General features: G+C 47.3%; 1 protein-coding gene across 5 annotated transcripts in view; it reads right to left on the bottom strand.

The window, feature by feature from the left end:
* Nucleotides 1-21,437, bottom strand: part of LOC146208540 (potassium voltage-gated channel protein Shaw-like) — a 273,057-nt gene that overhangs the window by 68,413 nt on the left and 183,207 nt on the right. For all 5 annotated transcript variants that reach the window (XM_084594614.1, XM_084594598.1, XM_084594629.1 and 2 more), the window contains 2 exons: nt 19,677-20,766; nt 17,383-17,448 (listed from right to left, as the gene is read on the bottom strand). In XM_084594614.1, the coding sequence (XP_084450740.1) occupies nt 17,383-17,448; nt 19,677-20,766 (1,156 nt within the window). The remainder of the gene's footprint in view (nt 1-17,382; nt 17,449-19,676; nt 20,767-21,437) is intronic.

The raw sequence follows: 21,437 nt of genomic DNA, 5'->3' as shown, positions 1-21,437 counted from the left end.
TTTTCGAATGCTTTAGCCCGCGAAATGAAGGCGCACACCAAATTTTAGTGCATTTCTTTCTACGTGGATGGGGAGGAGTGTATGTTTGATATTCGAGCAATTATTGCACTCCAAAGTATACTAGTGATGCGCGACAAATCGCGTACTTCGTTTAACAATTTGGTGGCAGTAGTACGTATAAGGCAAAAACCAAACAGGGCCAGACAGGGCGTGCCCACTGCATTAAAGTTTACACTGCATGAGTATAGGGAGCCCAACCTCAAGTTTGCCTGCTCGACTGCAGCGCGTGCTTCTACCCAAGAGGCGAAATTCAGAAGCGCTTGCCGGGCGCGACGCTGCCGCAACGCCATCACTCAACATGCAACCGATGCTGCACGCGCTTTCTCTCCGCGTGTTCCTCGCGCCCTTTGCACTGGTCCCCTCTCAACTGTGGCGGTGGTGGTGGTAGAAAACATTTATATAGGATACAAATACAGGAGGTTACGCATGAGCTGACCCTGAAGGGGCCAACCCTCACAAACACTAGGTGGTGCAAGCAGATGCATGGCGGAAGCAGAATGGTAGCGAAGGCTGGACCCAAAAACGGTTTAGCGGTACAGCAGCATAGCCACAGGTCGGGGGCCAAACACTCAACTTAAGAAACTACAAATTAAAAAGTATGAATTAACATAAGAAGAACTGATATTTTGATAACTTTGGACGTGAATGAGGTAAGGAATTTTATTAAAGTAATCTTAAATTTTTAAAAATTTTGCAACGCTCTTATTGCGCCCCAGTTGATGATGCATCGGTCTTGGAGGCAATCACGGAGGTAACCAAGGCAACGGAGCTGACGAAGCCGGTTTCTTATCACTGTTTGCTTTGGTGCGCCCGGGCAAGCGTATAACGTTAGCTCGCAAGTCTGAAAATGTCCCTTTTGCGAAGATTTCGACGTCCTTGCTGGTCGCTGCTCTGTCGCCGTTTAGTAAGATTAATATCGCCCTAAAGCTGAGTTTTTTGGTTTCGACTCCTTCGGCGTACGGAGTGCGAAGTCTTTTTGCAGCATTGTATTGCGCTTCTCGGTCTTCGTTTGAAGCGCTTAGCGCTTTATCCCAAGATGAACCCGCGCTAAGTGAGGCAGCGAGCTTCTGTGGTACATTGCGGCAGCGTGGACTCAACCGTCGGTGTCTTACTACATCGCTTCCCGCCTGACTTTCACCGGTGAGTGAGCTCTTGTCAGTGTCGTCTGCTTCTAGCTCCATAGCTTTTCTCGGGCTGATCTCGCCTGTTTCATAAATAAGGAATTTCGTGCGTACTAGGCTTCATGTTTTCGAAAATATTTAGTAGCCTGCAGTACACATATTGCATTCCTAAGCTGTGCATGAGTTAACAGGAAGGTCTGCTAAAACAAGTGCTAAAAGGCCTCCGAAAATTGTGCCACCCTTCCTTCATGCACGGAGTATTTTAGTACTCTAACGGCGGGATTTCCTTTCTTGTGTCCATAAAGGTTTTAATCTTGCATCTTGCAAAGCTGAAATTGAGTCTTGTAAAGCTGAAAACTTTTAATGAGATGTACTCACGCTCATGTATAGCCTGCAACGTCCGCCAACTTCACTATAAGCTGTACTATATGTATCCTTCAGGTGGATCGCAATTGCTTCAAATTCTAGTTGCTGATCAGAAGCATGTCTGGAGGTTGTACGCAAACTCAATTTGGCGTCTCCACTACGGCGTCTCTCATAGTCTGAGTTGCTTTGGGACGTTAAATCCCACAAACCAACCAACCAATCAATTTATGCTCTAATTCTCCTGTGTTAAGCACGTTTGTTGATGCTAAAGGTGCCTGCTGCTGTATTCTTTCAGCTGGATAATTTAAATGTGAAGAGTAGTCCCAGTGCTTTATGTTCCACGTGTATCTTGATGCACCTACTTTCATGTCATTTTTCTTTCAATTGCAACCGTCATAGCTTTTTTTTGTACATGTTTCATTTCTGGTGATGTTTTATGGCCCTTCAAGCATTTTCATCCCCTCGGTTGTGATCACTTAGATGATTAGCCTGCTTAAACAGCGCTATCTGTTCGTGCTGTCTGTGACATGCATTTTTTATTTTTGAGAGGCCAAGAAAAAGAAGGAAATAAAAATAGGTAAACAAACAAGGCAAAGTAAAGAGGTGAATGTTTAGAGGAGGAAGAGTAGGCTTTCGCCGTTCACCTCTTAAGATAACTTGAGACCCTGTAATTGTTTGTACACGTCGTCTTAACTGGCCCAGATTGCCCTTACCTTTCGCGCTGCTCTGAACAACTTCTCAAATGCAGTACTGTAGCATGAAAATGAGAGGTGTGCCACGAGTGTGTTTTGGATGGCAGTATTGCTGTAGGTCTCACATGCCAGTCAGTTCGGCACTCAACTGAGCCCGAAAACATATGCGAACGTGAAAATGGTCTAATTAGCTGAAATATTATAAGGTCACCTGAAAAGTTCGGAGATAAGCCGTGCGTTAAGATGAGTTGGCCCCAATTAGTCGCTGCGACCGAGTGAACCATGGAGTAATTGCTGAAGCAAAATCATTTCATCAGCTGAAAGAAGCGACCGAACGCGGCGGGACGCAGCGCATTTCTGAGATCAAAGCCTGCTTGCTCTATCGGTCCAGCTATGAATGGCGCCTCTGTCGGCATCTCGTCATAAGTTTGCAGGAGTATAGACTCAGGCAGCGTGGGCTGTAGCGGCCTGTGAATGCGAACGAGGCGTTGAAAGAGCGAGCATGTGCACACTTTAATACGGCCTTCCGGAACTCCGCGCCCAATGGCTGGCCTGTTTTCACAAGGGTCCCGCAATATGACAAGGCAGAATGAAAATTACAACGTAGGCTTTTAAAAGGAGCTTTAGCGACAGGACGTGGTAGTGAAATGCACACGAGAGGCAACTAATTGCCGGCGCGTTTAATTAAACGGGCCCATAGATTTACGCCGACCACGTCTGGCGAGCATGCGGGACGCGCCAGCGCGAAAAATGAAAAGGGCCAGCCCTAATTAAAGGCGCTGCTCAATGCAAAAGCGACCGATGGCGCCAGCCCCAGTGTGAGTCGTGCCGAAGAAGGGTATATACGCCTCGTATGAGAAACAATGTGGACGGCCACGTACAGGCCCCGCTTACAACGGAGGTGGCGGAGGGCTCAGCTAGGAAGTTGCTACCGATGTGAGAAAGGGAGGATGAAACTATAGAAAGAAAGAGATGGAAAGAAAAAAGAAGAGCGAAGAGAAATGAAAGACGAGGACGAGGGGCAGGAAATGAGGACGCTGATCTGAACGAGTGGCGACCGCCTTAACAAAAAAAAAAAAAAAAAAAAAAAAAAAAAAAAGGCGACTCCGACGGCACTACAAATTATTGTCGCTTATACGACGTTAATCTTTGGTTCGTTCCCCTGTCTAGAAGAAACCGAACGAGCGGCACGGTGTTAATCCTTTCTTGCCGGCCAAGAACGCGCCGACAAGAAAACAATGAGGAAAGATGTCGAGGAGGCGGGAATAACGGAGAGACCGGGCGTTTTAAGGGTTAAGAAAGAGAGAGAAAAAAAAAAAACATTTTAAGAGAAGGGCTCCGGTGGTTCGCGATGGGAGGCAGCTTTGAAAGCGGCGCCGTCGTCTGGCCCTTCCTGTTTCAATTCGTTTCCTAGATTAAAACGCTGGTGGCAGCGGGAGCAGCATTGGAAACCCGTTTGTCTTGGGCTTTCCCTAAACTGTTCTTTGTGCGCTAAATGTGAAAACAAAAGAAGAATAAACCTCCCCAGTGCTCTCTTCTCAGCTTTTGCGCTTAAAGGGCTCGTACTTGCGGCACTGCGTCCAAGGTTCCGCGGGAACTAGAGCGTTTGAAAACGGATCCCGCTTCGGCGTTCATCTCATATACATTACTCGGGGTATTTAGGAGTCCCCGTACTTAAACTGTTCGATCAAAGTTCGGAAATTTCTTTTGTTATTTTTTTGTTACCTCGCAACTGTAAACTATTAAGCTTCTAATTTCCTTGGTACGGAACATATTGGCTGGTTAAAACAAATAATAAAGAAAGGTTTGGTATATCCACAAGTGGCGTTGCTTGCATTTCTAATGCACCGAATACGGAAGCTGTTTGTATATTTTATGCCGCAGAGGTAGTTAACGTGCGACGCCATTTTAAAAATGTGCATTGCGGGAAGCCAACTTCCCGAATGAAAAACAAAATGCGCATATTTGGCGTTAAATATTTCGAGCTGCTTTGCCGACAAGGAAAATGTAAAAGCGAGACTCAACTTTTATGATGACAGCCTTCAAGATTTTTTAGATATAATGTCGGTCCTTGAAATAAGTAATAAGAAGGTTCATTAGTTCATTTTAGTTAATTAATCGTTTCATCGGTGAGACCTATCGCGTACATAATGTTCACCTTGCTGTTCAATCCACCTGAACAGACCTCCCTGGCATATCTCCCGCAGAGCTTAAAGTAACGTCCTGCAAACAGTAAAAAAAAAAAAAAAATGACATCCGGTATGCGAGTTAATAAGGAACAAATTAATCAATTGGTATTGAACCTAGTTGTAAAGTGCATGTAAGCGAGCAGAGCTTAAACGCGGTACTTAAGTGTCCTGCAAATTTTTTCTATACTTCTATCTCCACATCTCGCCGCTTCTGTTTAGCCCACGCACAGTCGCGCACACGCCTGTAAAAAGGGGCGAGCTTTTAAACCGGACGCTTTAATATTTATCCGCGTAAATGCATTTCTCCGCCGTGTACTTTTCTATTTTGCACTGAGAGACCACAACGAATTGTTGGTGTGTCCCTAATCCTCAACGTGCACTGAGGGTAATTGGTGGCGCCTTTGCACAAGTGAACACCTCCTGCGCAATAGACCCCATTTAGGGAATGCTGTAAGTTAAGCCGCCACGGTAGCGTTTACGTCACGAGGCCAAGTTTCCAGAGGCGCATTTAACGAACTGTCACACGCGGCTTGTCATAAAACCACTCCTAAAGGCACGTAATATTGCAATTGTTCGTGCGATATTGTTGGAAGGCTCAACGAAAAATAAAAATTTGTGTTATACCTCCATCTGTAAAGGTATACGACGCGACAGCTTTAATGGTTTCCGTTTGCCGACTCCCTTTGAGATTCCTCGTTCGCTCAAATGCGTTTTGCAAACCGCTTAATCACTATTCTTTAATTAGCGCATCTGTTATTTCATCAATAGTAGCATACAGCTCCACCCGACATAGATATGAAGCGCTGCTTCAAGCAAGCCCTAAAAGAACATGTTTGCATAGCGGGAGGTGGTCAGTTCGAAACCCGCCGCCGGACACCCACCGGTGAAATTGGGTACAAGCGTCCCCCGGCCCGGCTCTTTCAGGTGTGTGTGTGTTTGGAAGAGGCTCTGCTAACCCTGCTGTGCTCCTTCGAGGGCTTAGAGTTTCTAACAAACTGACCTGCAAAGGTCGGGCTGACACAAAAAAAGGGCCACATAATGGGCTTTTGCTGCACAAGGCGGACTTAATGTTGTCCAATGGCGGAACTGATCACTGCCACATCGGAGCAACTATTTGAGACCTCTGACCCCTTCTCAAACATTTCACCTCAAAGAGCCGAGCACCAGGCCGGGGGAAAGCTTGTACCCATTGAAAAGCCGGTGGGTACCCGGCGGCACCAGGGATCGAACCTGGTATCTCCAGAACACGAGGCGGATGCTCTACCACAAGGCCACGCTTTTTTTTCTTTATTGCATGAATTGGTACAAATACATCAGTAAAAGATCGTGGTTGCCATGCCCCTTGGCTGACAGCTGTGTCACACTTCCTGCGAGAAGTGGTGTGGTCGTTCAGGTTTTTGCGCGTGCGGTACTCTGTAGAGTATTTAGCGATGGTACCACCTAAGCGGCTGTACAAGGATCTTATTTCACAATTGTTCTCTGCTCAATTGTGCAGAACCTTATACTGTGAAGGCCCAGGGAAATACGTGCTCAAGCGAGTTAAAAACATGACTGTTGCACCGGGCGTAAAAACATTCTTTTTTAAATTGCATACAGGAACCCTCCCAGTCAAAACATGGATGGAAGAAAAGGGCCTTTTTGTACCTTGGGGCTCAGACTGTCTACTATGTAGGAAACCTGAAACAGTTGAGCACGTTTTCCTGGATTGTTGGGATGCGGTGTTTTACTGGGATGTGTTACAAAGGACACTTAAAAAAGACCTGCCATTGACGCCACGTGGAATTCGGTACTTGACAACTGTTAATGATGATTTTCATTATGACCTCATCATGCTATTGGGCCTTCACAGTATCTGGAGGAGCAGGATGGCTTATAGACACTGTGATGTCGATGCACGATCTCTATGTGATTATTTTGTTGAACAAGTGTATAAACTAAAAAAAATTTTGAAGCACCAAGGCACTGCGGAGGAGGTCTTGAGTCTGATGGGCGAACTTGTGGTAATGAAAGTACCACAAGGCCACGCTTCGGTGGTTAGTATAGTATAGCGTGACCGACTTGGGATCCCAGCGCCCGGGTTCGACCTTCCCATTTCACATAAACTACCCGAGCTGGCAGCTCCTGCCAACCAGGTGTCATATGGCCTCGTGACGTCACACAACTCACTGTCCAATCAGTTCTCGGCCATGTCACCGGTTCGCGTTTTTTTTTCTTTTTTGCAGACACTGCCGACAACGGCAATGCCGTAGTTGGAACAACTGCAGAACGGCGCCCCTGAACAGGTCTCGCGTGAATACGCGGCGGTTATTTCCGTTGTAGTTTTTCGTAGAATTCGCCCATTGGTCGATGGAGTTTGTGACATCACGGGAACACGTGACATGACAGATTTGGTGCTTGTCACGTGACATGGTCGAGCTCGGCTGCGGGCTCGGGGTCAGCTGACCGCTGCGCTTGGTTTTGTGCACACGTGTGCAGACAGCTCCGAACCAGATTAATCAACGCTGCTTGTGTCTAGCGTATTTAAAAAAAAAATAAACTCCAAGCGGAGGTGACCGCGAAACTGCGCTGCTGGAGGTGGGGTATATCTCGGCTGCACAATGTCAGCATAAGCGCCGTGCAGCTATGGCGGAGGAGGAAAAGCATGCCGTGCGGACTTCGGCTATCTCATTCGCAACATGCATGATAATTAAGTTCCCTCTGAATATTTTTAGCATTCATTTCTTTGCCTCGATACCGTTGATTAGCTCTGGACTTGAAAAGGGAGACAATAGATTACATCACTCGCTAGCTACCAAAACTGACGTCATAGTCTGTAGTAACTATAATTCTGGAATACGGAGGTTCAATTGAAAAGAGGATAGCAGTTACAATGTACGGAGCCTCGGAGCTGCAGCTATGCCATCAGCGCCACAGTTAAACCTTTTAAAAGGGGCTAATAGCTTTACCGTGTCCCGTTTTCTTACTTTTGGTCTGGATGATTCGAAATGCATCATTTTGTATGAAGCTGCTTATGCTTGCTTTGTGTGAGTGCCATGGCTTTTAACACTCTTAGAATTTATTCACAGTACAGACCCACGGGGGCAAAATTATTTTAAAAAATCATGAAAGTTCACTGCGAAAGAATAAAATTATTTTGTGGGTAAGACAAATTTATCAGTACCCTATTTCGCGGTAGATCGTGAAACTAAGATAGCTGGATGAAAAACGGGTTAGTTCCGTTTATCCTTTATCTAAGCGAAATAAAACAAAAACAAAAGTAAGGTCTGTAAAATTTCAGTGAAATAGACTCTGTAGCCTTGTAACGAATCAGCCTGAACGAATAACACAAGCCTTGTTGTTCTGGGGTAATGCAGCGTGATCTACTAGTAAAGAAACTCTAGACGACTTCAGGTTGGCATACCACCACATCAGTCACTAGATGCTATTGCCATAGAGTATAACTGAGCGACATTTCATAATCATTATCGTCATCGCTTCAACTACGACCAGTACAGGCCGTTCCTATAGTTATCCAATTAATCAGGTGCTGCGAGATTTCTTCCGACCAACATGTCTTCACAGTCTTCCTAATTTCATCTGTTAACCTGGCTGACTCTTTGCAGTACTCTGCTACACATATCTTCTCTTAAATCTCAATCCGTTACACCTCCTGTCGATTTTGAGCAGCATAAATAAGTTAGGGATATTTTGGAGTAAAGAGCTTCCGTGGTGACAGACGTGCGGTAATACACCTGGCGTTCCTTTTTCCTTATCAAGCGGAATTGTAAACACTTCTCAGTGCGAACTCATGTAACACCTGTCCTCCACTCTTGCAAGTACGGCCACCGATCCACCCTCAAGAACAATTTTGTGAAATGTATAAAAACGCTCAGGCATCTTAGCGTTCTATGCATTAGCCCAAACATTCGGAGCCGGCTGAATTGCGCTGAGTATCGTGGCGCATTTCGATGGTTTTCATATGCACCGCGAAAAAATAGCACACAACTTTCTGACTTCATTCAGTGTTTTATCGCCTTCTCAGTAAAACGGGTTGTCAGAACAGCTGGTCCATTCTTTGAAGCATGGAAAAGTTTGTGCTAATTAAAACTGATTGCTGGGCTAGTTGGTGCATAGTCATATAAAGGAAAGGTTAATAGCGCAACAAAAAGACACTCACAAATTAGTGAATCATCTCTCTCGCTGTATAGTAGTAAGGTCGACTGTTAAATGTTGTTAGGTAGGGTAGGCCTAAAATGCTATGATGACTTTGTTGCTGACTTTGTGGGAGCATTTGGATGTAGAAGTATGCATGTAGTGTTCCGAGAAAGAAGTTGGAGTTTGTGCTAGTTGCAGGTATTGGGCACATGGCCGAACATGGGAAGAGCTCCTTCTCTCTTCAGCCCCGCCGGGGTGGTGCAGTGGTTACTGCGCTCGACTACTGTGCCCAAGGACGCGGGTTCGAATCCCGGCCTCGGCGGCCGCTTTTCGATGGAGGCGAAAAGAAAGGTGCCTGTGTGCTGTGCGATGTCAGTGCACGTTAAAGAACCCCAGGTGGTCGAAATTTCCGGAGTCCTCCACTACGGCGTCTCTCATAGCCTGAGTCGCTTTGGGACGTTAAACCCCACAAACCAACCAACCAACCTTCTCTCTTCAAACCTTTCGTTTTTTTTTTTTTTTGTTCTTCTTTAGTACATTAAAAAAAAAATTATTATACAAGGAGGCTTGGTGAGTGCAGGAGCCGTCCCATTTGCCGGAGAGCCCACTCCGCGGCGCGCTCCCTCTTTCCAGGGCAGAAAACGCGTGCATCCTCTCGTCGGATGCTTGTTAGTTCCACCAGACCGCGAACCGAAACGCGATGACGGCTCCGCCGTTGAAGAAGGATAAAGCCCGTCCCGAGGCGCCCTCGCTCGTTCCCGTTTCATTTACCGCCACCAAGGGGGCGAACTAATTACCGCCCCCTCCGTCAAAACAGCGCGAGGGCGTGCTACGGGCTCGTGCTCGTGCGCACCGATCAATGGAAAAAAGCCGATGGTGCGGCCCGAGGATGCGCGCCGCGCGGCGAGATCATAAACGGAACCGCAGCGCTGCCGCCTGGGAGGGAGAGCGAGAGTCTGCCTTCATCGAGCGAACGCCGACTGCCTATATGTGTGTGCATTCCGAATGCCGAGGCCTCGACACGCCACGGTGGCCTTGCACGCCGTGATGATGGGAGCTGCTGGTGGCTCCACGTGCGGGAGAATATTGTGTCCCGCACAAAGATCAGCGCTGCATTGCACGATTGAGAACGATCTCTTTCCCAGCTGGATACGTCGGTGAGGCCGATTGAGAGAAAGTAAAGAACAGTTCTCGATTATAAGCCGGGTGGCGTGCGCGTCGGTTGCTGGTGAATGTCGTTCGTGCCGCGATATTACGTCTTCTGTGCGCCCAGCAAGCTCGGAACGAAATTACTTTCTGTGCACTCTGTGCTTAGTATTTCTTCTGTGTGGATGTCGTAAGCCATTCAATGCATTGCCTTTTTTTTCCTCTTCAGGATGGCAGCGTTGCCAGACTAAATGTTTTTTCTTTGTCTGGGGAAAGGGAAGCAGTCGTAGCCTCATGGCAAGGTGCGTTGAGCGGTTGAGAAATAAGTAAGCAGTTCCCGCTTTGTATTTACTGGGTCTACAATAGCCTCTTTTTCATTGTGGTTGCCTGGATTCGAACCTAGTACCACTCATATGATGCAAATGTCCCGCCACTGTGCCACAGTAGATCTATTTTCTATCCTGCATATCCTTTCTTGGATATCACATTTAAATGCGAAAAAGCTGTGGAACATTATGAGGTACCAGTAGTAGCAGTAGTAGTGGTGGTGGTAGTAGTAGTAGTAGTAGTAGTAGTAGTAGTAGTAGTAGTAGTAGTAGTAGTAGTAGTAGTAGTAGTAGTAGTAGTAGTAGTAGTAGTAATACAAGACATACCATTATGAACACATTGATGGCAATAGTTTAACTCTAACACTCCGATGGTTTGCAAAATCTTGTTTTTAAATTCTGTCCTGTGCTTGCATTGAATAGTTAGGACCACCATAGAAACCAATGATGTGCGTCCTGGCAATAAATAGCAGACTATTGCAACCATCCCATGGAATGACCTGCATATGTATTGATTCTTAAGGCATAGTATAACAAAATGCGAGACGCCGCGTTCATGATCAACTCGTTGCAAAAATCCGCTTGTCTACAGTTTCCGGCTATGATGCAGCACCTACTCCGCCTGTGACGTCACTCATTTCTTACACAACTGTGTCTTAGTAACATGAACCGGCACGGAATTTATATGCTTCTGAAAATTCGATAGTCAAAGCTTATAGATGGAACGGGCACGCAGCTAGGAGGTGTGTGATGTCGCCTTTACTTAATAACTTTGGTAGTTTACATTGAGCATCTCCCTCCCTCCCTCCCTCCCTCCCTCCCTCCCTCCCTCCCTCCCTCCCTCCCTCCCTCCCTCCCTCCCTCCCTCCCTCCCTCCCTCCCTCCCTCCTTCTTTCCCGTTCTCATTAAAATAAGTGCGGAAAGAAAAGCTCTGACGTGAAAAAGCAGAATGAAATTAGAACCTGCCCGGTCTGTGCATAAGATTACATGTAACCAACCCTGACACCTCATGTAACGTTCATTTTCACGGATCAGTATAGTCTAATGAAGAATCAGTACAATCTACCGTAAACACATTTGTAAACTACTTAGATTTAATTACGTGAACGTTTTACAAAAGTATGGGAAACACTAACATCTAACTCCGAGTAATGAGCTATCTTTATTTTTTTCGAACGTTTAGTGCTGTGTTGAGAGTAAGTAGAAATCCATACCTTAGTGTGCAATCTTTGGGGCACTCTCAATCTTACCTGTTGTCTTTCGAAACTTAAATTTTTTGTCCACGAGGATTCATGTGCCTGCCAGTATATTTGGTGATGTTGTTTCAACGTTGCTCTGTATACGTCGCTTTTATTTAACGAATGCCGAGGCGTAAGAAACGAATGCCAATAAATCTTGAAAAGGTGAAGAATCCGCCGGTTTTTCATTGCACGGGTTATTTTCATTGACAATTTATTAGTCTATCAAGGGACTAATGGTGTGCAAATCATCGACAGACACATTCCGCGACCGAATGACGGATTAGCTGGTTTGGGGTGAGGGGAGAGTGAGTGAGTGAGTGAGTGGGCGAGTGAGCAAATGAATGTGTTAGCGACAGTTAGTGAGTGACTCAGAGGAAAATAAATGAATCACTGAGTGACCGTTCGTATCAGTGGGGGTGGTCCATTCGCTCGTTTGGCAATTAACTGACTGGCCGATCGATCGACTTATTGAGGACGCAACTATTCGTGACGTAAGTGCGAATATGAACGCTTCGCCTTCGTCGCTTGAATTTCCTCGGACGCACTGATCTCGTGCGAATGTGCGTGTGTGTGTATACGCGGAGATACTTAGGCTGACATTAAGTCCTTCTCTCTCTCCCTTCAATCATCGCCCGTTTCTTCCTTCGCTTAGCCATCCCTTTGCACTGCCTTGCGCAACAGGGCACCACGGAGCGGAATGCTAATTGGAAAGGCTGCATCGATCGAGCCAGAGACGGCCTCGCTCGCTGCGAGGCCGCCCGCGTATAGCTCCGGAGGTTTTCCAGCGGGCCATGCAGTGCACGCCACAGTCCGTGCTTCGACGAAGGCGGCTGCGGGGAGCACTGCATGCCTGGGGAAAACTTTCCGAGTCCAGCGCATTTCCTGGCTTGCGGCGGAAAGACGCGTAGAACTATAAATACGATAACAGAAGCCTTTCAGCGACCGTGGTAGCTGGAGCATGTTCACAGTTGGTTGCCAGCTCATTTACTCGGTCAAGGAAGCCGAGGAGCTGAGCTTTGGTTGGGGCCGGAAAGTTAGTAGCTTTGTAGGGAGAGGAAGAGTAGAACGGCGCACACAGGTGTTCGTCGCGAGACTCTTTGAGAGATTGGAAGCTGTTAAACACAGCGGACGCCTTTCGCGGGGCTTTCGGCCCCTTAAGTGTAAGTACGCGCCTTTGCGCGCACAACCATGCCGGCACGTAGCAATTAATCACAAGGAATAGTAACGACAACAACAACAGCAGCAGCAGCAGCAGCAGCAGCAACAACAACAACAACGACAACAACTGCAACAACAACAGCAACGACAGCAACAACAGCAACAACAGCAACAACAGCAACAACAGCAACAACAGCAACAACAGCAACAACAGCAATAACAGCAGCAGCAGCAACAACAACGAAATATAATAACTAGTCCGCAGCTGCTTTCTCACCAACTAACTGCTCTAACTCCGCTGATAAACGAAAAAAAGTCATCGCCCTCTCCATATTTTCTTTTCAGTCCAAAATTACGGTCATCAAAGCTTCTGGAGGCCGCAAGCATACAGCTATAGGAGGTACAGGGTTTCTCCTTTACTTTAGAACTTTGGACATCTCCTGCTGTTGTTTATTTCAAGAGGCCACGGTAGCTCAGTGGCTTAAGGGTTTCGTTGCACATCACGTGTTTCTGGGTCTGACCCGAGCCGCGGCGGTTGAATCTAAAGGAGACGAAATACGAGAACCCCCGTATGCTCATTTTTCGCTGGGTGCTGAACGCCTCCGAGCACTCTGGATGAATACAGATCCGATGTATTTCTACGCGCTCTCTTAGACAAGTTTGTTAAATTTTCGCCTATCTCTATCGGAGCATTCAAACGCGCTTGTTGCGAGGCACAGGTGGCAAGTTAGCTTGGTTATTAATGCGCACTCATGCTAACGTGATATGAAAGGAAGCCAACAGTGGTGTTGCTCTCGGAATTGTCAGCTTAAAAAATGACAGAACTTCACATAGCTTCGCAGCTTGATGGCGAAAGCCTTTCCTCCTCCTTCTCTTCTTCCTCCTGCGGCTACCTCTTCTCTTCATCTATATTGCGTGTTTGTATACTCGTTATAATTTCATTACTCTATTTTCTTTGGCTTCGTCGTCAGAACCTATTGCGACGTCTCGCTGACACATCTCGCGGAATCACAATCTCGCCGACACTTCTCAGAAACACATCTCGTGGAATCTCGCTGACGCATCTCACGGAATCTCACTGACACATTTCAGAAACACTTCTCGCAGAATCTTGCCGACACATCTCGCAGACACGAGTTATCACCATGCGCCCAGAGAGACCTTCGCCTTAAAAAGGCACGACGTACAACCCCATCAACCAAGATTGCAGGCATGACAGTCATTGGATTACAGTATGAAATAACAGTAATTTAATTACTTTTCACGGTAATCAGTATTGTAATGAATTACTTCAGGTTAGCGATTTCGCAACAAAAGCAATCAGTTCCTTTCGAAATTAATTTTCCTGACGTGCACCACTGTTCTTGCAATGCAGAGCACGGTAGACTGCCGCGAAAGCAGGAACGACCCGCGGGAAGCATGGGCCAGCGTAATGGATCGGCAAAAAGAGACAGAATCCCATGGGTAGTCGAAACCGTTCCCCAAGCCGAAGGGATAGGTGGTGCGAGACGACCGGAGTTCAAAATTAGTTTGGAGCGCACAGTGGAACTCCCTGTAGCGTCAGCTAGGACACAGTGGTACCTGGTTCACTCGTCACCACGGGGCGGGGGGGGGGGGGGGGGGGGGGGGGACAGGCGGTGAGGTTTATGGCGTGAACATTACCGAGCGCAAGGGACCGAGGTCGATCCCTGGGACCACGGAAGCAATAAATAACATATAACCTAGCTGCTTCGGGGCTTCGGTTGGTATAGACATGTTTGGGCTGCAAGACGCCGAGCTCGCCGCTCGTTTCTGTATTGAGCGCTATCAAAAAGACGAGCGTTGGACCATGCTTCTGTTTTCGTTCTCTTGTTGCAGCTATCTTATATATCTTAGTAATGTACGTGATGCGGACAGATGGAGGGTTACTCAACAGAAGTAATTGTAATGTCATCACAGTTTGGGTACAGTAATTAGTAATGTAATTTAATACTTTTTCAAAAGTAATTTCGCTATGTACGCAAATTTGACGAAAACCAACAAAGCATCGCGTTATTACTCAGGTCACTTGGTAAGAAAAGAGCACCACTTTTCCGTTCCAACTCAGCGTGCCCTTTCTGAGCTCGTGCGTGAGCCATCTGGCCAACAGAGAAAAAACAAACAAAACAAACAAGGACATAGCAATCCGGAATAGCATTACAGCGGGTCAAAAAGCTAGGTGAAATCGCGACACCTCCCCTCCGTTTGCGCGTGGCAAACAGCGCGCATTACACGACGTGCCTGGCCGTGTTTGTGTGTGGCCGCACGCAGGGGGACCGAGGAGGCGAGCCACTCGAACAGGCACTCAAGGCGCCGGACGCGGAGCGGTCGTCTTCTATCTCTCTCTCTCTCTCTCTCTCTCTCTCTTTTTTTTCTCTTTTTGTGGGAGGAGAAAAGAAAGAAAAACGCGAGCAAGAGAGTGGACACTGCTGGGGACGCCCGCTGCATGCGACAGGCGGGAGACGACGCTGCGGACTCATGGCCAGCGGTGCCTGGAGAGCTCCACGTCTCTCGTTTCCAGGGCGGGCACGTCCTCGCGGCAGCCAAGGAGCGGCGGCTTGTTTGAACAGCCGGCCTTCCGCTCGCTGGACCATCGTCGTTTCCCTGACTGTAAACACGACCGGAAGAAATCCGGCAGGGGGCAGTGGCGCGTGGATCGCAACGCGGGCTCGATTGCGCGAGGGAATTCAATTTGGGGAGTAGTGGCCGGACGGTATGAGGACCACGGAGGAGGGCGTACGTACGTACAAGTCTTCTTGGCGCCACTCTTGGAGAGCGAAAGCCGCGCTGTTGTTCTTCCCCTCCAACAAATGTGCGCGCGTTGCGGAGAAGGGCAAGTGAGGCGAGAACGACTTGAAACGGCTTTTTGATTACACCGGGCAGCGCTGCACGATTTCCGAGTGCTTCGCAAAGCGTCGCGTACGCAGGTCAGCGGTGACAGGAGCGGTTTAGTACAGCGGCGGCATTCGTTAAAGTATCCCTGTCGATACTTAAGCAATGTATCTTCGCGCTTCGTTTCACCCAGAGTGAAGTTAGAGACAAGCTTGAGAGGTCGCGAGCTTTCTAGCTTCCTCGTGCCGAGTCTATCTTCACGATAGAGCGTTTTCATCCTCACGGTGTAGATTGCGCGTGGGAGCTATGAAGAGCAGGGTATAAACATCATCGATAAAAAAAAAAAAAAAAGTTTCTGCTGGTTGAGCTTACAGCTGAAGGTGCATTTTAAACACGAATAACCTATAAGAGGGCAAAAATGGAGTAACGTGCTCTTTAACGCCTCTTCGTCAGAAGCAAGGTATGCCTCTCAAGCCTTGGAGTAGATATTCATTGCTGAAAATGCGGAATGCATTTAGCCGCCAGGCAACGGAAAGAGATTATCACTGAAAAGCATGCAAAACCCTCACAGTTGCAAATACCTTAACCAATTTTTCAGCCTCCTCTAATTGCTAACCTCGAGACTTCTAGCGTAGCGGTTAAATATCTTCTGCGATATCTAATTACACCGAAAGAAGGTTGTTCTAGGTAAGAATATGCGTCTGCTGCCAGTACCAGCATAGCATTTATTCTATTTAATGCCGGGAATATTTCGTGTTACGTTATAATACTTCCTTAAGCTTAAAACCTTAAAGGGTTTGAGCTTTCTACTAACATTCAGTCGTGGATTTCACATCAGGTTATTGCGTGTAGAAGGAGGCCGAGGCGGAAGCCTGAAGCTAACACAGTGTGTTTGTTGTCAGAAACGGAAAGCATTTGAACGTTATAGGAATGGCGTAGCGGACGAATACAGCGTTGACTCTCGACGCCGACTTTAGCTTGCGCTATTGTAGACCGCACACGCATTCTCACTTACACAGCCGCACTAAAGATTCTGCGCAAATGATCTGGAATTACAGGGGAAACAAAAAGAGTGTTCTATACAGGTAATAGGCACAGCAGGGACAGCATAATTCTTGTACATCTCAATTTGCAGCTCATATAGATAAAACTCCCAAACCTATAGATGTTTATTGCAGAAAATGTGATCGTCTACGTAGATGTTCGTTATCGTGAATGCACAACCTAGCCAGACAGGGGAAGTGATAACAACGTGCTTCATCGCGCAGCACCTGGAGGCCTGGCTGGCTATGTAGCCAACCGGGAGAGTTGGTGAAACAAAGTGGAGGGCGAACAGCGCAAAAGACAAAATACAAACACAAGAGCAGTACTGTGGTTATTCTGTTCTTGTGTTTCTTTTTTTTAGCTGTTTGCCCTTCATAGTGGCTAACGACCATACATGGCAAAATTACTTTTGAAAAGGAATTAAATTATGTTACTAATTACTTCGCTGAAGACCGCAGAAAAGTATCTAAATTACATAACTCATTACTGCTCGCCAAAAGTAATGAAATTACATTGCAATTACTTCTACTGAGTAATTCAATTACTTTGAAATTACTTTCTAGTTTCCATAAATTCAAAAACTAAGTAAAGCTATTAAACAAAACAACAACTTGTTCTCCAGAGTATACTAGTTCACTACAAATCTGCTCAATTCTGTCTCCTTTTGCCAATCTGTTACGCTGGCTTCGGATTGCAGCACGTCGTTCCTGCTTTCGCGCACTCTACTTTGTTGTCTATTGAAGGAGGGATGGCGCACTTTAGTAAAAGTAATTTCGAGAGGAATTAAATACTTTGCTGCGAAATTACTACCAAAAAGTAATTCGCTACATTACTAAATTACAAAACCGAAAAGTAATTCATTACATTACAAATTAACGAAAAAATAATTAAATTACAGTAATTTCATTACTGTAATTTAATTACTGCCATGTCTGCTAACGACTGCTACGTTTTGGCAGAATACCTGGAACTGCAAGAGAACCGTCACAGCCTTAGTTGCCTATACCAGGAGTGTTTCTCAGGAAACGAGCAAGGAATGTCGATCGTCTGCTTACCCGGACCTCTGGTGCGTATCGTTTGGTTCCTCCTGGGAAGGTCGGCCATCACTTGTTGCTGCCGTCCTGCGTCAGAGACAATGACGACTCACAAATGACCGCAGTAATTGACGTGCAATGTGAAAAGGAGTTAAGTCGACAACAAAAAAACAACAACGATGAACAGCGAACCACTCCAGCGTTAGCCGAACATACTAGTCGGCTGGCAGCACTCTTTTATAATATACTTTCAACAAATGACACCGGCAGGGTCGAAAGAGACTATTTAAAATTGCATCAGAACAGACAAAGACAAAGCCGCTTGTCAAAACGTCGGCTTGGCTTGCGAACTAAGGCTCCTCCTCAACCCTTGTTGGGTTGTCTTTCATACCATGTATCCACATTCTTACGATCGCGTGCTACACTAGTTAAAATTTCATATTTTTTAACTATACGGGTTTCTCTGGTACGTAAGTACGCAAAGAAATAAACTAGCTTTACTGTCTAAAAACAAGCATATACATTGCGAGAGACACAAAGAACGTCTTAAAATAGACTTTTGTTGGCTAGTTGGTGGTCTATTGAGACAGGTACAGCGCCAACCGCTTTGTTCGCCTCCTTCCTTTTGTCCGTGTTTGTCTTCCTTCGCTGACGTCATCAGTGAAGCCGTTATTGGTACAAAATACTTTATCTCGCAGGTTGAGGGAGACAGGGACCAGTTAATTTTCTTTGAAAGGCGGCAATTCTGCAGCCCGTTGAAAGCAAGTGTCACGCGTGGTACTAAAACCGGGACGTGTTAACCCCGACCATCTCACGGTTCGCAGGTATAAGCGGGGCAGCTTACGGGGCCGGCAACAACGTTCCCTGCTTTGCGAACTAACGACAGGCTCCTTTGTGAGCTTAATTAAAATCGCTCCGACTGGGGGTGCTTAAGGCTCGTACTTTGCATGGACCGCAAAATTGGATTCCGTTCGGACGCAGTCGCGACGGCGACACGCGGCGAGCTCACGGGACACCCGCATTTCCTTTGCACTCAAGAAACGAAGTAATCCGCCCTGTCGCTTCAAGTCAAGTGCTCTGCGTGTCGCGAAACAATGGTCGCCGAGACTCAGGCACAATGAACGTCATTGGGCTTAAGTATTCCGCTGCCGCCGCTGGCCATAAATGTATGCTTTGTGCACGTCCGAAGTCTTGTTTCCAGACCAATCAGTTAACGTTTTCATTGTGCCCTGCCTTATAGGTTGTAGTGCCACCATAATAACAGTCTCTGTTGATGTCACCGCAATAAGTTTACCCCGTCTCCTCAGCTTTGAGCTTCAACCTTCTTGTCTAAAGCAAGCTGCGTTCGTATCTGTCTAGACGGTTTCCTTTATGTGCACTATTTTATGGAGCAAATAAGCCAAACAGGAGGCACGTCTAAAACATCGACCTTTGACCTTTGAGGGCGCCTCTGGCAGGTGGTTGTTGGCAGGTTATATTTCGGGACACAAAGTGCATTGTCAGTGGTTTCTGTGATGTCTCTGCCTTGAAATTCCTTGTCTTTGCGTTTGCTTGCATTAATCCTGTGCGTGACGTCACCAGCGACGTATGTGCAAAGTAGCTTGATCGTATAAACTCGAGTGATTAGCCGAGTGAATACAGTCTGCTTCGGAGATGGATGGCGAGCCTGGTCCTTCGCGGCAGTTGTTCAGTGGCTGGGATACGCCACGCCAAGCTACGGGAGCAACAGCGGGACAGCCGCAGTGAATAAGTCGTAATGTGGGAATTGTAATTCCGAGCCGGCTGTTTTGAACACCTGATATATAAATTGAACTGAGCGCGTATTAAGAGTTTGTAGATTCAACTACAGAACAGTTACGCAAAACGATTTCGCACATTAAGAGCGTTACCGAGGCATTATGACGAAACGTCTAATCCTTCGCTGAAATGTAAACTAAACAGCCTATTCAGCTCGTCTCCGTGCTTTCTAACAAGCGATCACCTTCTCATAATGACTACTAGACAGTTGTCTAACATTGCACACATCATTAGCTTTATAAATAGTACAACATGTCTGCACCAAAGCGTCGGGCTTTCTGCCGTTCTTGTTTCTTGTTTTGCAGTCTGCATCATATTATAAGCTGCATTTAATACCTGCCTCCGGGTGCCCCGTTTTGTTTGCCGCCATACCGTAACCATGGTATAGCTTGTAACGTTTCGTTTTGTGCGTACGTGCGGCACAGTACCGTGATCGAGCGAACACGTCAGCGGCGGCGCTTCGACTAATATACGCGCGAGGTGCCGCTGGTAAGCATCCCCCACACGCCGGCGCTTACCCGCCTTACAAGCGTCTTTGGGGTTCTTGAGGTCGGGTGGCCTGCGGTGAGGTCCCCGGGGCACTTCGATGGGCACCACACGTCTTCGCTTCTTGGGCAGCTTGGCTCTCGCTTGCGTGTGCGAGTAGAACATGGCAAAGTTGGACACGATCACTGGCACGGGAAGCGCGATGGTCAGCACACCGGCCAGCGCGCACAGCGCGCCCACGAACATGCCGGCGTAAGTCTTGGGCACCATGTCGCCGTAGCCCACCGTGGTCATTGTGACCAGCGCCCACCAGAGGCCCAGCGGGATGCTGTTGAAGTCGTTCTCGGGGTTCGACTGGATCCGCTCGGCGTAGTAGACGAGGCTGGCGAAGATGACGATGCCCAACACGAGGAAGAATACGAGGAGTATGAGCTCCCCGGCACTGGCCTTGAATGTTTGTATGAGGATCTTCAGGCCCGCCGAGTGGCGAGTGAGCTTGAAAAGCCGCATAATGCGGATGATTGAGAAGAACTCTAAGATGTCGGCGTTCTCCAGGTGCGAGGCGAGCTTCTGGAGAGTGAGGTCGATGTAGAAAGACAGCGTGGCCGTGAAGTCTATGATGTTGACCGCGCCACGCACAAAGTCCAGCTTGCTGGGGCTGGCCACGAAGCGAATGATGATCTCAAAGGTGAACCACGCGTTGCAGACGCACTCGATGTAGAAAAAGGCGTCGTGGGGGTTCGTCTGGATCTTGTCCAAGGTCCAGGCGACGGCGCTCTCCGAGGTCTGCACCGTGATGTTCTTTATGGCCGGCACGCGCATGTTGGGGTGGGTCTTGAGGCAGAAGGACAGGATGGAGACGCAGATGAAGAAAACCGACATGACGCCGATGATCTTGGCGGCCGTGGAAGAGTACGGTTCGTCGAAGAGCGACCAGATCTTGGGCTTAACACGCTGCCAGCAGGACAGCGTGCCAGCTAGGTACTCTTCCTCCATGCCAAACTTGCGCGCTATCTCCTCCTCGCTGGGCTTGTCCGTGTCCAGGTCAAGTCGGTCGAGCACGGCCAGCGTCTCCTGGGTGTCCCGATGCTGCGTGTAGGTCATCCAGCAGCAGGGCTCCACCTGCGATTGCGAAACATCACTTTTAGAGGGGTGACCTATAAGAAGCCGGAAGGAGTGACAAAAAGTTATATTTGCTGACCTAACTTGACAAAGAGTTGAATGCAAGGCTGTGCGAAGAGAGAAATTCGCAGCGGAACTCTTACGCAGACCGATAAGTGCTTGCGATTGCCACTGCACACAAAGTAAATTTGTTTCTTGGTTACGCCTTAGCAAACGAGGACGCGCGATTAAGCGAATTAGTTTGGGGCAGCCGATTAAAATATACACGCAGTTGTGGCAATCAATATCTTGTGCTACTATTTTCAGAACGGAAGATGCGCATTTATGCAAAAACAGTAGGAATAAAGCTGGCGTTGAAATCCGTTTAAACCGCGTTGAGATATGAAAAAGCACATTTTACCTCTGTTTTTCTCGACAGTTTAGCATTGAATGACCGGCCTAGAGTTTGGAAATGTTGGCTGCCTTTAATGTGCGGCATACAATTTGCGATATCTGTCGTCAGTTCGAATCCTTATCGCAAACTACTTTCCAACTTAAGTATAAATGGTAAGCGAAGTGGTAATTGACAACAGCCCGAAATCTGTAAGGTAGATGGCTGCGTCACATTTTTGATACAAAGGAAGGGAAATTTGGCGCCACAACGAGGTATGTTTAGCACTGCCTTACGAACA

The sequence above is a fragment of the Amblyomma maculatum genome, chromosome 1 (genome assembly GCF_055883805.1).
Source record: "Amblyomma maculatum isolate TAMU_Amacu chromosome 1, ASM5588380v1, whole genome shotgun sequence".
Taxonomy (NCBI): Eukaryota; Metazoa; Arthropoda; class Arachnida; order Ixodida; family Ixodidae; genus Amblyomma; species Amblyomma maculatum.
The sequence above is the reverse complement of the archived record's forward strand: the minus strand, read 5'-3'. Positions and strand labels throughout refer to the sequence as shown.